Raw genomic sequence first — 17,116 nt, 5'->3', positions numbered from 1 at the left:
TCTACTCAACATGTCCGCTAGCTTCAGTGTGCGCATGCGCGTGACGCGGTAAACAAACCACCGACAAGAGATGCTTTGAAAACACTGTAGGAATGTTTATTATAATTTATTTCAAATATAGACATCAAATATAGGGAAAATACCACAGTTCTGTGCAATAGATCTGAACATCACGAGCAAAGTAAAGAGCCTTTTCCACTGACCCTGTTGAGAGTGTCTCGTTTTGTGAGTTTGCAGCACCGTCACATTCATTTCACCAAACAAACACACAGTATTGCCTTACAAGATATCAAACACGGCAGAACATTTATAAATGTTTACCATCGACTGCATCATGAAGACTGACAATCAAGCGTGCAAAGTTCGGAAAAATAACATCGAACATGATATCAAAACAAAAGAGTATTAAAAAAGAGAGAGATATTTAAAAACAGGATACCAATTCAACAATGGAATACAAAACATTTTAAATAAATTAAATACGTTTTAATAAATTTAAAAGATTTTGATTGGATATTTAAAGTGGAATGCAGGCAGAAGATTTGCTAAGGCTAGAAAATAATGAAGTAATCCCTCTCAAAGATCAATCCTTTAAAGTCAACACGAAACCAAAGCCAGCCCTGCTGAAAAAACTGCTTAAACTGGCCTAGGCAGGTTGGCTGGTTTTAGCTGGTCAACCAAGCTGGTTTTAAAGGGGTTTGGCCATTCCAGGCTAGTTTCCAGGCATTTCTTGCCTGGTCTTTACTAGTCAGGCTGGGCAATGACTAGGGCCCCAAAGAAACTGCTGACATTTTTTGCTATTTCTGCACAGAGTTTTGTTGAAATACTGCGGATTTTATGCGGAATGGTTTTTGGAGTATCATAACTAAAACCTTAATATATGAAATAAAAAAAACTTTTAAACTTTTATTTAATGTTTGCAATGCAAATCCAAATACATCCACTTTATTTAGTAAACAAAGCAAGTGTCTCAAATAATATATGAGCAATTCCACGCAAATGTCAACCTTGCCATAAAAAATTATTTAGTTTTCAGCAAAATAGACAAACCGTTTCTACATTTTTTTGTGTTAGCAAGTATTTTACAGTACTGTAAAAATACTCGTGAATGTATCTGTCAGTATTTCAAACTATTATATTTATTTTGCCAAAATCACACAAGTGGCAATTTCACAGCTGTCACATCCATAACGGAAATGTGTCACATCCATAACGACACTTTTTCTTCATAAATGCAAAAATGTCAAATAAAATAAAATCAATCATTTTAATTCTATAGTGAGCCGACTCATACCTGTTTGATGAGCATTGTTTCTTTTGGGTTGTGCAGTTTAACTGTCAGAATTTCTAAATAATCTGTTGTCGACTGTAAATTCGCAAACTTTTTTGTCACATCCATAACGCATGTTTATTTTCCTGATTAAAAATATAAAACATGTTTACATATTGATATTTTTCTGCTCCCATAACTCTGTGGTGAGCTATTTTGGAAAATATAAACAGAAGTTTCGATATAATGTCAACATATACTTTCTGTGTGAAATTATGTTTTGAGTTTTTACTGCAAATGTCACATCCATAACGCTGGAATTGCTCATATCTAATAAAAGACTTTACAAACTGTATTGTATATAAATCATATGAACATTTTCATATGAGTTATTAATATTACTGAAATTTATTTAAAAACTGAATAAATATAAATTTACACTCATTTACACAAGTAAATAAATAGACTCAATGATGGGCTAAAAATCTTAAGATTTCTGAAAATGTTTATTTGATTTATTTACAATACAGTTTGTAAAGTAATATTGTCTGTCTTTTAGTAGAGATATTATATGACACAATCTCTGGACATTTCTGCATAAATCCGCAGATTATTACAAAATTCTCAGCAGAAATAGCAAAAAACTTCCAAAGATTCAGTCTAGCCCTAGCAATGACCAGTTTAAATCAGCTTGACCAGCTTAAATCAGCCTTGACCAGGCTGATCAAGCTGATTTTAGCTGGTTTAGGCAGGTCATTATCCAGCCTAACCAGCTAAAACCAGGCTGGAAATGGCTGGAAACCAGCCTGTAAATGGCCAAACCCCTCTAAAACCAGCCAACCAGCTTAGGCTGGTTTAAGCTGTTATTTTCAGCAGGGAACCCTGTTTACTTTATTCAGATTTCTGCTTACATTTTGAATAATTAATAAGTTTATGTTCTCAGCTAGAGTGACACGGTGGCTCAGTGGTTAGCACTTGTTGCCTCAGAGCAAGAAGGTCACTGCTTCGAGTCCCGGCTCCAGTTTCCCCCACAGTACAAACACATATAGGTGAATTGATTAAGCTAAATTGGGTATGGTGTATGTGTGTGAATGAGAGTGTGTATGTTTGTTTACCAGTACTGGATTGAAGCTGGAAGGGCATCCGCTGAAAACATGCTGGATAAGTTGGCGGTTCATTCCGCTGTGGCTACCCATGATGAATAAAGGGACTAGCCAAAGGAAAATGAATGAATGAATGTTCTCAGCTAAGAAAAACAATGCTTAAAGTGTTGTCAGAACGTTTCTTAAATGTTTTTAAATGTTTTTCTTGGTTATATTAATGCTAAGAGAACATTACATTTTAATTACCTTGAATTGCTGAGATTTAATTACCTTGATCATGATAGAAACGTTACTTATTAAATGTTCTCGAAACATTCACTCACTCATTTTCTTTTCGTCTTAGTCCCTTTATTAATCCAGGGTTGCCACAGCGGAATGAACCGACAAGTTATCCAGCACTTTTTTACACAGTGGATGCCCTTCCAGCCACAACCCATCTCACCTGTTCACCTGTTCCCAATTTACCTGTACCGCATGTCTCTGGCCTGTGGGGGAATCCGGAGCACTTGGAGGAAACCCACGCGAATGCAGGGAGAACATGCAAACTCCACACAGAAACGCCAACTAACCCAGCCGAGACTCGATCCAGCGACCTTCTTGCTGTGAGGCGACAGCACTACCTACTGCGCCACTGCGTCGCCCTCGAAACATTCTGAAACAATTTTTTAACAATAATTTGATGAAGGTAAAGTTTCTGTGCTAACATTATTAAAGACCAGACTTTGAATGACCGTTTTATTAGTGACACTATGATAAATATTTGTTGATAACTTTGAAAAATGTTCACTGTGAACAAAACACTGAGAGAATGTTTCCCTGATTAATTCATTGTAATCTGGCTTCCAAAATAACCTGAATTTGTGACTGATTTTTAATCAATCCCTAAAATGATTCTCCAACACTGCGGTCATGCAAGTAAATGGGTCTGTGAGCAGCATTTCGTGTTGACTTCAACACTCCCTCTGCTTTCTCCTTCACACATCTCTCTTTATGTAAATTATCGCAGGTCTTCATCTGCGTGTGATTTGTCCAATCGCGTCATCTAAACATCACCATGGTGATATCAAATACGTGTCCTGTACTTTAAAGTAAGCACTTATTCGAGAACTTGTGCAAAACTAGCTGGCTCCTGTGTTAAAAGTGTGCATTTAGCTTCCACTTGTGGCCTTTAATTAGAGGAGCATTTCCAAATGATTATTATGGAACTGTAATAAAGTGCCGTTTGACCCTGTGAGCCGTCCCGGGGCAGACGAGGACGTTATTGCTCTCACCACAGATGCCTGCCTGTGAAGTTTGGAGGAGCCGTGGGGATCTGAAACACAGAGACTGAGCTCACATATATCCAGTATTTACATTCACCATAAAAACACTTTTTACAAATTTAGGTGGATTAAACATAAACATTACATTGTTACATTGTCCCCCCAAAAATACTTAAGAATTGTGTTATTTCAACTTATTTTAAACAAGTAGTTTGAACAAGCAGCAAAATTCATTTTTTGAGTGTAGAAATAATGTTATTATGATGTTACCGGTCCTGCATTCATGAGCAGAGCCATTTCAGTAGGCTGGTAAACGTGACTCCGGAAAGGCAGAGCGGGCCGTATTAATCCATTATGGTAACCTCCAGCCTGCAGAACTGCTATAAAAAGACATAAAATATACATATAATATGATATCAAACAAATGAAGAGGAACATATGAAATGGCAAAACGTAATTGGGCTTTATAGAATAAAGAAGAACTAAAAATATCTAAAATATTACATCATTTTGACTCAGATGTTTGATTTTTCAAATTTCTTGGAAACCAATTAATAATGCTTTAGAAACACTTTTTGGGTTTATGTTATAACCAAAATCTAACCTTCACAGAACCTCGGCATTACCTTAAAGGGCACCGATGGTAAAAAATCTACTTTTCAAGCTGAAACGGAAAACCCAGAGTTTCTCTCATTTCAGGGTAAAAACTCTGAATTTAAAATAATATTAGACTAGATATTTTTCAAGACACTTCTATACAGCTTAAAGTGACATTTAAAGGCTTTACTAGGTTAATTAAGTTAACTAGGCAGGTTAGTGTTATCAGGCAAGTTATTGTATAACAATGGTTTGTTCTGTAGACTATTGAAAAATTATAGCTTAAAGGGGCTAATAATATTGACCTCAAAATGGATTTTAAAAAGTTAAAAACTGCTTTTATTCTAGCCGAAATAAAGCAAATAAGACTTTCTCCAGAAGAAAAAATATTATCAGACATACTGTGAAAATTTCCTTGCTCTGTTAAACACTATTTGGGAAATATTTAAAAAAGAAAAAAAAATCAAAAGGGGCTAATAATTCTGACTTCAACTGTATATCCATTACTAATATCTGGTGGCTAGAAAGTGATTAATTCTTTATAAGTTGTTAAAACATCGGTCTCTGTGATGCAGCAAGTACAGAGACTGTCATGTACACCATGATTTTGTATAAAATTCACATTAATGTGTGATAAAAGTGGTCCTAAACAAATATTATCTCAATTCAAAAGAGTAGCAGCTCGGACCTGGAAAATTCTAACGTTAATTCTAACGTCACAACTTTACAAGCGGATTATGCCTATTGTCACAGCACATCCAAAAGGGAATTACACCAAAAAAATATTTATAAAATATAAAGTGACAGTTTTTCTGGATAATTAACTTCTGGATATCTTTAAGTTGCGCAAACCATTGGTTTAGATCAACCTGATAGTATTAACTCTCCCCAAACCCCTTTCCCCATCTTTCTGAATAAAATGCCTTCTTTACTACATCTAATCAGCTCGCAGTAGAAAAAAAAGCCACGCCACCTGTTTTCCTATTTAATATTCCGTTTCACTAACTGCGTTAAAATAGGGGAAAAAAAAACAGTCGCAGTTCGGGTTCAGGTGGACTTTTAAGGTAAATTTTTAAATACACTTCAGATCTACCGTAATGATTATTTTTAGATTTAATCACCGTAAACAAACATATCCAGAAAGCTGCACACTCTTTATATTTTACTGGCGACCCACCTGCGCTGTGCTCCTCTACAGTGTACGCCTGACTCTCGGTGAACGGAGCTCTGGGATTGGTCGGCCGCTCATCGTCATGGTAACCCTGTGCAGCTGGAGGCTGTGGGGTGTCGTAGTAGTTCTGTGCGGTATCTGCGCTCCTCTGACTGGACGGACGCAAACACAGGTGTGTTTCCGGGATAGCGTGAAACAACAACAGCACCCAACCCTCGGTCACCAAGGCAACCGCTAATGCCGGCTCATCCCAATCCTTCGCCACAATCGAGATGCCGACATCACCATAAAGGTAAAGCCCAAGCCAGGCGACCCATAGAAGAAGCGACGAAAGACATGAAAGGAAAAGCCAGACGGCGTTACACCTCCACTTCATCCTCTTCCTGCTGGATTCCTCTCTGTTATTCCCTCCGCACAACACCACAGCTAGCGACAACACGCTAGCAGCTAGCAACAGTGCTAAAGCATAGCTGCAAACCAGCACAAAGTCTAAAGGCAGGTATTCACAGGCAGCATGTCCCTCACGGACCACCGTAAGCAGCAGCCACTCGCCAGCGATGATGCCTTGAACAACAGTGAGCGCGAAAGCCAATCCGGCGAGAGAACTTCCTGCAGGGCTCCGCCTCCCTCCGGCTAGCTTCTTCAGCCGCACTCCCTGTACCAGCAAACAGGAGAAACACATAGCAAACAGCGCCCCCCAGAGCCCGCGGCGCACCATGCAGAGCACCTCGCCACGCCCCACCATAAACACCAGCGATAGGCTGAACAGACCCATCGTTCCAGCCAATAGCAGGAGGAGCGGACCAACGCCGCATCTTTTGTCTGGTTCCGTGACCGTTTTTAGCTTGGCCAGGAGAATGATGGCCAGAATCAGAGCGGATACAGTGCCGCCGCAGGCTATGGCCTCCAGCACGATGCCCCACACTGACTCCAGGTCACACAGAACTCTGTACGGCGGGTCCACCGCGGTGCCACACCCACGGGGAGGGGGAGGGGCTAAAGCCTGGGGTGGGTCTTCAAGAGCACAGCAGCCAATCAGAGAGAGAATAAAGATGAGGGTGGGCCTCACAGCCATGGCTGCAAGAGAAAGAGGAAACACTTTAGTTTAAGTACCAATACTCACTGCTAACTAGTGGCTTAATATTACCTGGCTATTTTTAATATATTGGTGGTTTATTAGTGTTTATAAGGCTTGATTTCATTCTAATCACTAAACCCAATAATTACCTTAACGACTATTAAGAGGGACGTTTTATGCCCCTTTTACAATATGTAAAATAATATGCCTAGTGTAAATAATGTACCACATAACTAATGATTTATAACTCTCTGAAACTGACCCTTTTGGGATTTGATCCTAATAGTGCCACTTTGGTGACTGTCGCTTTAAATTCAAATGAGATTGTCCTTTTTTGAGAAGAGGGCGGAGCTACAAATGCTTATGCGTTAACATAGCAGCAGATTCAAAATGACAGATCTCACTCAGGGCTGTTTATTCTAATGAGGGAGAGGTGGTCACTAGTGGGCGGGGCTTTCCCCCTCTGAGGGCACATACAAAGGAAGAATGTCAATCAAAGTGTTTCTGCTGACTGTTTTTCAGTAAGTAATATAAAAAAATAAAGTTAATTAATTTTTACAATTAGAGGCTGGCTATATTCACACAGTTTTACCACACAACTGTGTTTAAACACCTTATAAAAGTGATTTTTCCATAATAGGTCCCCTTTAATATGCAGCAAATTAGGTGTTTATTGAGCGAAAATTCATAGTTAATGGTTTATTAATATTGATAATTGTAAGAGTGACCAAAAAATGAGTATAACTGTGGGTATTTCTTACATTCATTTTTGTGAATCAGCATAAAACATCTCCGAGTTGAATCACAAATTTCACTATTAAATTCAAATTGACTAAATTACCACAATAATTAATGATTATCCAATATTAAAAACTGCATTTACATAATATATACATTTTTTTGCATGGGGTGGAATTAATCACTGCGTAAAGCATTGCAACCTACTTTTAAACATGCAGTAAATCACATAAAACTGCTGCCACTGAATATTAGTGGCATATAAAACTGTTTAAGTCTATTTTACAAATGGGTACAGCAGCACAGTGACCAGGAAGAGAGCTCATCTCTGTAATCTCCATTTCCATAGAAACAGCAGCTTCTCTGCGTTGAGGGCAGTGTAAGTCTTCCCTGGGATTTTTCCTTTTAAATGCAAAATTATATTTAAAATTTCATGTTATTAATTTAACTTTAATACTGCATTTCATGCACTAAAGCAGATCATATAAAATGTGTTTTTCCATTTGTGACCCTGGACCACACAAGCAGTTTTATGTTGCACAAGTATATTTTTGCATCCCAATCTCATTCTGAATACATACCTCTATATACATTTCTGGAGAGCGCCAAATAAGTTCCAGGTGGTATGTTTTTTGCAGTTTTTGTTTTTGCGAATCCACTAGAGGGCGCTGTGTAAGTATTTTGAGATCTCAAATTTCTCTCGCGAGTGCCATTCATGCCTCCTCTCTCTCCTCAACTCCTCTCTGCTTCTCAAGTCCGCCAACATACATGGTGAGCTACTGGACAACAGCGGGAAAGCCGTCCATATGGCGGTAAGTGGTCAGCTGGTAAGAATGAACGGCGTCATACCCAAGGCTTAATTTGTGCCAGATTTTACCGATCCACCTCCTCAAACGCCCTCCTCCACCGTCCACTGATCACTTTCACTTTCTTATGTGACACCCTCGCCCCACTCACTTTCGTCTGCGACACCCATCCGCCATCTACTGCACCCCCTTCTGCTCCGGGACCTCGCAATTCACAAATTAAGCACTGACCATACCACCAAATAGCGTTCATTTTAAAGACAAAATGCAGCCATATATACTCCAGGACACATAATTTGCGATCTCCAGAAATGTAGATAGGGCTACGCTTTCAGAAGAAGCCTATGTTCCAACTTTGTCAGTAGCCAAAAACACTTTGAATAATTTTTATTTTATGCTAAAAATCATTAGAATATTGAGTAAAGATTATATTCCATGAAGACAAATTTAAAATATAAATATACTTATGTAAATATATCAAAACTTTATTTTTGATAAGTATTGTGCATCACTAAGCACTTCATTTGCACAACTTTGAATGTGATTTTCTCAATATTTAGCTTTTTCTGACTTCCCAGATTCCACATATTCAAACTGTTGCATCTAACCCAAAAATAGTCCTATTTTAACAATATAAAACTTATTTATTCAGCAAAAAATGCAAACATTTGCCACATTTGTTAATTTCATTCAACTATTAAGATTGCTGCTTGTCACTTTTATTTAGGAGCTGCTTTTAACCAGGCTGTTGCTTGCTTAAATAATAGATGGGCTGCTAACTTTTGCTCATCATCGGTGTAAACTTAAGATGCGCGTTCACTTTGTCTCGCATCCTCAACCCTTTTTAAAACCCCGACAGTTGCCATGGCAACCAGCGGCGCGCGTGGGCTGGCCTAGATGGAGCCGCGCATTTATATAAAAGAACAACAAGCCAGAAACACACTCACACACACACACGTTCACACACACACAACTTTAAGATTGAATTTGACTTGAGTTGATTACCAACAGAATCACGAGGAGCCGGATTAGCAGACAAAAAACAGTTACATAAACGCGACGACAACAGCCGTTACTCACCGTAAAGAGTTGAAAATACACCTCGAGAGTTATGTTGATGTGTGTTTATGTAGTGCAGGAGAGTTTCTACACATCCCCACAGCTCAAATCTCTTCTTATCGAGTGGGAATTATCCTGAAAAACACAAACTCGAGCTCTAGCATCGCGCTTTCCCCCTTTCCCTCTCCTCCAGTCACTCAGTAATCGAAAATCAGTGACAGAAAATCCGGAAACTGCGCGACAGACAGATTCACACCTACACACAGCATCTGCAGCAGACCGTGTATATCTGTCGTTAACGCGGCTCTTCCTTCTTTAAACGTCTTTTTACGAGTGTTAAAGCTCCTCTTGTGGATGAGAGATGCTGGTTTAGTTTCCTCCACAGATCCTGGTGCAGTCGAGGGTGAAATCTCCGTCTGAGTGGATGTGAAGCGCAGTGTCGTCCATCCTCAGCCGTCACACGCATCTCTCTCTCTGAAGGGCTTCATTTGAAGCATTGTGACCGCTGCTGATGCACACACACACACACACACTCACACTCACACTATAAATAAACCACAGCAAAACTCACTGGTGATCGTGTCGCACACTCTCTCGTCATTATCTGCAGCGTGCAAACACAAACACACACACAAACACACTTCTGAGTAAAGACTTCTAATTAGTTTCCATTGACAACTGACAGTGCACAAAGAGCCAGGTGTGTGTGTGTGTGTGTCCACGTGCGTTGTCTTGAAGGAGTCTTATGTAATAAAGACACCAGTGCTTCAGGTCATACACATTAGAGTAGCCTAGTGTGTGTGTGTGTGTGTGTGTGTGTGTGTGTGATCGTGTCTCTTTAAGTAGCCTTCAGATAATCCTGTCCAGTGGTGCAGTGAGCCATCAGAGTCTTTCCTTTCATTATTATGTGCTGCTATTTTGGTTAGCTTGGCTTAACAGTTGCCAGTGGTTATTAGTTGGTATCTCAGAGGAGAATTTTGTACATAACATTGACGTACAAAAGAAGAAGAAAAATCTAAATATCTTCAAAAACTATTTTAGCTTGAAGCCATTTACACACACACACAATGTGAAAGAAAGGGAGAGAGAGACAGACAGACACAAACACACAGTGATTCATGTAGACACAGACACAGAGAGAGAGACACACACAGAGACACAAACACACACACACAGGGAAAGAGATGCGCACACACACTCACATATATGCGTCAGCACACAGGAACACAGGACTGTCCAGATTAGTGCTGGTTGACGATTAGGTTAAGCTGCATTCAGATGACTTGCTAAATTGCGCTCATCCCACATGAAGACAATACTATAGTAACTTATAGTAAATACTGTAATGTTTTTAAATCTGATGTGGTAAATCTATTCATTTATTGTGACTGTGGTAACACAACAACTATAGTGAAATAAACAAATATACATACAGTTGAAACCAGAACTATAAAAGGCACATAACCATTTAAAATAAAGTCAGATGTTAATGTGACTAAACGTTTTCTCTTTTAGGCAAGTTTGGATTATCACATGTGTTTCTGTTCTGCTTAATAGCAGAATGATGAGAGAGAGATTGTTTTGAGAAATTGTTATAACTTTTCTTGAAAGTCAAGTTTACACACAGTAAGATTATTCTGCCTCTGAAAAAGCTCAGACGATGGTGTCAAGGTTTTGGAAGTTTCTGATTGGCTAATTGAAAACATTTGAGTTAATTGGAGGCACAACTGTAGAATAGTATTGAAGGAAAAACTCAAACACACTGCTTCCATGTGTGCAACATGGGAAAATCAACAAGCCAGAATTAATAAAAAGAGCCAGATTACAATTAGCTAAATTACACTGGAAAAATGAATAATTGTTGGTGACTTGTCCTGTGGTCTGATGGAACTAAGATTGAACTTTTTGGCCATAATGACCAGTGTTACGTTTGGAGGACAAAGGGAAAAGCTTACAAGCCTAGGAACACCATCCCAACAGTGAGGTAAGGGGGGCGGCAGCATCATGTTGTGGGGCTGTTTTGCTGCAGGAGGGACTGGTCCACTTCACAGCATAGATGGCATCATGAAGACAGAACATTATGGAGGAATACTGAAGCAACATCTCAAGACATCAGCCAGGAAATTAAAACTTGGCCACAAATGGGTCTTCCAGACAGACCATGACCCTGAGCATACTGCCAAATTGGTTAAAATGTGCTTTAAGGACAACAGAGGGAATGTTTTGGAGTGGCCATCACAAAGCCCTGATCTCAATCCTATAGAACATTTGTGGGCAGAGTTGAAAACGCTTGTGCGAGCAAGACAGCCATCAAATCTGACTGACACCAGTTCTGTCTGGAGGAATGGGCCAAAATTCCTTCAAACTATTGTGAGAAGCTTGTGGAAGGATACACAAAACATTTGACCAGAGTTATACAGCTTAAAAGCAAAGCTAAAAAAAAAAAACAAGGAAATGTAACAGACCTAAAATAGTAAAGTTCAGTATTATTTACCATCAAACATTTTTTTTAAAAAAAATGGTTATGTTCCTTTTTTAGAGTGCATGTAAACTTAAAACATATAACATATAAAAAACATATAATATATATATATATATCTGTGTGTGTGTGTGTGTGTGTGTGTGTGTGTGTGTGTGTATATATATATATATATATATATATATATATATATATATATATATATATATATATATATACTACTGTAATGCACTGTAGTAAAAGGTAAATTAAACCACAGTATTTATTACAGTAGTCAAAACTACTATATGTTGTAGCATTCATTAACCAACAGTTGGAAATACTATAAAACAGTATATACAGTATAATACATTTCACTATAGTACAGTTAATATAATAATTAAAATATCTATAGTGCTTTTCTAAGGACTTAAAATGCCTCTTCTCAACCACCAACACTGTAGTATTTACTCCACATTACTATGGTATTTTTTCATGCAGCACAATAAATTTTTTTTAATAGGGTGAAAGTTACGGTCACTTTATTAGGTACACCTTAGTACCAGTCATGCTTTCATGTTGTTGATGCCAAATTCTGACCCGACCATCCGATTGTCACAGCAGAAATATTTGCACTAAATAATTTCTTATACATAATGTGTGTGCAAGTGTGTGTGTGTGTGTGTGTGTGTGTGTGTGTGTGTTTGTGTGTGTTTAAAGTTTTGTTGAAATGTTGTTTTTTAGACTGTTCGGAATTAGCGTTGGCGTTCCGCATGAATGCAGCAGTGGAGATGCTGAGCAGGTAAAGCCTGTACTGACTTAACCTTACGGATTATCCTCACTGCTGTCCTTTATACTGCAGGGGTTATTAGGACACGGAAGCCATGGCCTCTGATCTAAATTTATATATGCACCATTTCAATGTGGTAATGTCATTCTTTTGGCCCATGAACATTCTTGTTGTCAAACTATTTCATAACCATAACAAGAGGCATTTCAATCATAAATTAACATTGAATCAGCTCTTATAACATTATTTATCAACATGTGGCCGTTTCTGGATTCTCAGAAGCTGTGGAAATGAATAATGTTAATCAGAAAATGTGTCAATTGTTATCGTTTACATCACTCAAAATACTCCATAATTTAACTAATAGCTATCGCTACAGTGATAAAAACATACATATTGCAAATTCGAAAACATTTTCATTTGTTTTGTTCTCTCCCAGTAAATTTCCTGTCAGATCTGGTCAAGTCCAGCTTTAGATGTGTCATTCTCCAGCACAGCTGAAAATGGACTGATGTAGAGCTTTTATTCTAATGTAGAGTCAGTGAGCAGCCCTGAGGCTCTGACTGAGCTGTGTTGTGACCGAGCGCTCCACTGCACACACACACACACACACACACACACACACACACACACACACACACACACACACACACACACACACACACACACACACACACACACACACACACACACACACACACACACAGTCACCAGTTGGAAAAATATGAATCTAAACTTAAAGGGGACCTATTATGCCCCTATTTGCAAGATTTCAATGACGTCTCTGATGTCCCTAGAGTGTGTGTGTGAAGTTTCAGCACAAAATACCGCAAAATAATGTTTTATTACTCTCTGAAACGAACCCTTTTAGGCTTTGATCCTAATTGTGTGGTTTTGGTGAGTGTTGCTTTAAATGCAAATGAGATGCTCTTTTCAAAAGAAGGTGGAGCTACAAATGCCTATGTGTAAGCATAGTGGCTTCAAAGGCAAGGCTACCGTCCTATGCTAATGAGGGAGAGATTGTCCCTAGTGGGCGGGGCTTCCCCCCTCTGACGACACGTACAAAGCGAGAATGTCAAGTAAAAGTAATGTCTTTATCAAGTGTGATTATAAAAAATAAAATGAATACATTTTTACCGTTAGAAGCTGATTATATTCACAGATTGAATTCACAGACCCCTCAAAAAACAGTCATTCTTGCATAATAAGTTGATTTCTAAGTGCTAAGAGCATTGCAAGGCTGTTCCTAACTTCATTCAGGTGTCAAATCCAGTTCCTGCAGGTTTGCAGCTCTGCACAGTTTAGCTTCAGCCCTAATTAAACACACCTGATCATACTAATTAAGTCCCTTAGGCTTGTTTGAAACCCACAGGTAAGTGTAGAGTAAGTGTTGAAGCAGGGCTGGAATTAAACTGTGCAGAGCTGCGGCCCTCTGGGAACTGGATTTGACACCTGTGATATAAACAATAAGATGAGTAGATTTTTTTTAGAAGATTTTATCCTTGGTCTACTTATACTGAACAGTTTTCAAATCTTTTTTACTTATTGCTGTTTTGTTTGTTAGCCACTAGAGAGCGTCCTAGTACTGTTTAGAACTATCGTTGATTTTTGGCTTTTGTGTCTGGTTGTTCCACTCATTTAATGGGACAATGTACCCAAAAATAAAAGTTCTGTCATCATTTACTCACCCTTTTTAGTTATTTGAAACCTTTTGGAGTGTCTTTCTTCTGTTAAATGCAAAAAACAAATGCTGTAAACCTGTTTTTGTTGACTTATTTGTTTTTGGTCTAAAAAAGGTTACAGGTTTTCAGCTTTCTTCAGCATCTTCTTTTGTGTTTAACAGATGAAAGAAACTCGGTAACACTTAAGTTTAAGTAACAATTCACACCCTTTATCACTGGCTTTTAACCTGAATATTCCTCATATTAACTGTTTATTAGTATAAAGTATGGTCTTATTTACATCTCTAATCCTGCTCAATACCTAAACCAAACTATTAATAAGCAGCTAATCAACAGTGTATTTTTGGTTAAAAATCTTAGTTAATGGTTTATTAATAGGAATGAATTGAAAAGTAAATCATTGGTTTGTTGCTTGTGAATGAGTAAATAGTGAATACATTTTTATTTTGGGTGAACTACGCCTTTATTTCATGTTCAGTTTTCTGTCTTGACTTTTTGACGCTATAGCATTAATTGTGATCAAGTCATTTGTTGACAACTCGTTACACAATTTACTTACACTTGATACTATACATTGTAAGTTGGACACTTGTGAAATTAAGCTAATAATAAGTAAAATCAAAAGTTAATATTGTGAAGCAAGCACAATTAGATGTCTATATGTGCTTGTTCGTGAAATCGCTTTCAAGTAATTTCTTGACAGATTCTTTTGAATCAGTTTGGTTGAAATTTCATACCAAATTGAAAGTAAAAACCCACATTGCAAAATATCTTTGGCCCAGATCTGACCCACACAATCCGATTTTGCTTGGCCCACATGCCGCAGTGAATTATGGTACTTGTCTGGCTTCCATATAAGGACCAAACATGGACCATGTCTCGACCTAGTCTCAGCCAAGTTAATAACCCATAACTCGGCCTGAACTGGGTCAGATCTGGACCACGTTTGGCCATTGTCTGGAAGCCATATTTGGTGTGTCACGACTGCAATGAAATTGATAAACCCATGAAGCATTGCACTATAGGCGCGTTAATAATGTTAATGGTTAGTAATGCATAATAATAATATAATTTTTAAAATAATAATTTGGTTGATAAATTATATGCAATGTAGGTTAAATTATGCAACATACAGGAAACAATAGATTAACTAACCTTGATTGTTTCCTAGATTAAAATGAAGGCATTAGAAGATGCAAATAGGAAGATAGAAATGACTGTGCATCAAAACATTTCTTTACTCAAAAAATAATTTAAATGTATTTTACATGTGGGTCAAGACAGGCCAAACTTACTTCGCTCAAATATTATTTTTAACATCTGGGCCAAATACTACTATTTACATGGTAGTAAATGTCTTGCATGCCGCCTTAAAGACGATGCCCCCTCTGTCAAACCTGGGCCATGTTTGGCCCACATGCTGTGCCAGCTTTATGCCAAATCTGGGCCAGAATTCTTTGCTACCTGGGAACGATTTCAGTAAACAGCGCACATGAATTCGATGCTAAGTTATACCTGATCTACAATCAGTTGTTCTCTAACGTATGTTAACGAAAAGTGTAGTTTACTCATTCATATTAAGTGCTACCAAAATAGTACTTTATAGTCAATACCACGTTATTTTTAAACCACACTGTCACTGTACAACACATGTATAATATATTTACTGGCTTTGTTAATGAATGCTACAGCTACCTGATAAACTGCAGTAAATACTGTATTATACTGTACTCTCTATACCTCTAGCTTTTCCTCTCTTTTCATCCTGATGAAAAGCTATACCTCTCTTTTCATCCTGATGATCCCTCGGTTCCAGCTCGCATCTCAGCCTGCCTGTTGGATATTTCACACTGGATGAAATATCATCATCTTCAGCTGAACCTCGCAAAAACGGAAATGCTTGTAGTTTCTGCCAACCCGACTCTACACCATAACTTTTCAATCCAGATGGATATGGGCAACCATTACTGCATCCAAAATGGTGAAAAGCCTTGGAGTAACGATTGATGACCAACTAAACCTCTCTGACCACATTTCTAGAACTGCTCGATCGTGCAGATTCACACTCTATAACATCAGAAAGATCCGACCCTTCTTATCTGAACATGCAGCTCAACTCCTTGTTCAAGCTCTTGTTCTCTCCAAACTGGATTACTGCAACTCTCTACTAGCTGGGCTTCCAGCTAACTCTATCAAGCCTCTTCAACTGCTCCAGAATGCAGCAGCACGAGTGGTCTTCAATGAACCTAAACGAGCACATGTCACTCCGCTGCTAGTCCGTTTGCACTGGCTGCCAGTTGCTGCTCGCATCGAATTCAAAGCTCTGATGTTTGCCTACAAAGTGATTTCTGGCCTTGCTCCTTCTTATCTGCTCTCACTTCTGCAGATCTATGTGCCCTCCAGAAACTTGCGTTCTGTGAATGAACGTCGCCTCGTGGTTCCATCACAAAGAGGGAAGAAATCACTTTCGCGAACGCTCACGCTCAATCTGCCCAGTTGGTGGAATGAACTCCCTAACCGCATCAGAACAGCAGAGTCACTCGCTACTTTCAAGAAACGACTAAAAACTCAACTATTTAGTCTCCACTACACTTCCTAATCTGTAATTGCCTCTCTGAATATCACACTACCTGTACCCCAAAAAATAAAAAATAGAATACTAATACTACTAATACTTCCCTTCTTAGACTTTACAGTCCTGAAACTTGCCTATAGCACTTATTCATTGTTGCTCTTAGTTGTGTAAATTGCTTCCTTGTCCTCATTTGTAAGTCGCTTTGGATAAATGCGTCTGCTAAATGACTAAATGTAAATGTATTATATTTTGGTGTATTAGTTATTGAAAACAGCAGGGTCATTTGTTTGTACCATCTTGCCTTAAAGGGACAGCTCACTCTCGAGGAGTACATTTTCCTGACCTTCCTGTACCTTCATCAACAACAACAACAACAACTACAAAAGTATGTCATGTCATCACAGATTATTCCCTTCTCCATTTAGAATGTCGCGGCAGGTTTGGAATGCTGTTGAACTTTTTCTGTCACATTTTGGAATGCTGAAAGGTTCCATTTTCCTTCAACACCACGCAGTCTCGTGACACAA

The 17,116-nt window shown here is 38.5% G+C and overlaps 1 protein-coding gene across 13 annotated transcripts; it reads right to left on the bottom strand.

The window, feature by feature from the left end:
• Window positions 1–71: 71 nt before the first annotated feature.
• On the bottom strand, window positions 72–9,290 carry gprc5bb (G protein-coupled receptor, class C, group 5, member Bb). Of its 13 annotated transcripts, none has more exons than XR_012382434.1 (6): window positions 9,106–9,290; window positions 5,410–6,480; window positions 3,906–4,015; window positions 2,816–3,685; window positions 2,152–2,401; window positions 72–623 (listed from the first exon to the last, which is right to left on the bottom strand). XR_012382434.1 is itself a non-coding variant. In XM_005160163.6 (4 exons), the coding sequence occupies exons 2-4, from the start codon at window positions 6,476–6,478 to the stop codon at window positions 3,641–3,643; spliced, it is 1,224 nt and encodes a 407-aa protein (XP_005160220.1). In that variant the 5' UTR covers window positions 6,479–6,480; window positions 9,106–9,290; the 3' UTR covers window positions 72–3,640. The 13 variants fall into 13 exon arrangements, 4 of the variants coding, with proteins under 4 accessions (XP_005160220.1, XP_005160221.1, XP_073810037.1 ...); XR_012382473.1 differs by having other exon boundaries at window positions 72–620; XR_012382260.1 differs by having other exon boundaries at window positions 72–712; window positions 2,093–3,685.
• Between the last annotated feature and the right edge of the window lie 7,826 nt (window positions 9,291–17,116).

Source organism: Danio rerio, chromosome 1, assembly GCF_049306965.1.
Source record: "Danio rerio strain Tuebingen ecotype United States chromosome 1, GRCz12tu, whole genome shotgun sequence".
In the NCBI taxonomy this organism is placed as follows: Eukaryota; Metazoa; Chordata; class Actinopteri; order Cypriniformes; family Danionidae; genus Danio; species Danio rerio.
This window is presented reverse-complemented; position numbering and strand designations above follow the sequence as displayed.

Bases quoted from the DNA above. Each gene is read 5' to 3' on its own strand.
- gprc5bb (XM_073953936.1), bottom strand. From the start codon at position 8,891: ATGGCAACTGTCGGGGTTTTAAAAAGGGTTGAGGATGCGAGACAAA. The intron at 6,502-8,845 runs GTGAACGCGCAT...CTTAAACTAAAG, and splicing joins GGTTGAGGATGCGAGACAAA to TGTTTCCTCTTTCTCTTGCA. The intron at 3,686-3,905 runs GTAACATCATAA...TCTGTGTTTCAG, and splicing joins TGCTCATGAATGCAGGACCG to ATCCCCACGGCTCCTCCAAA.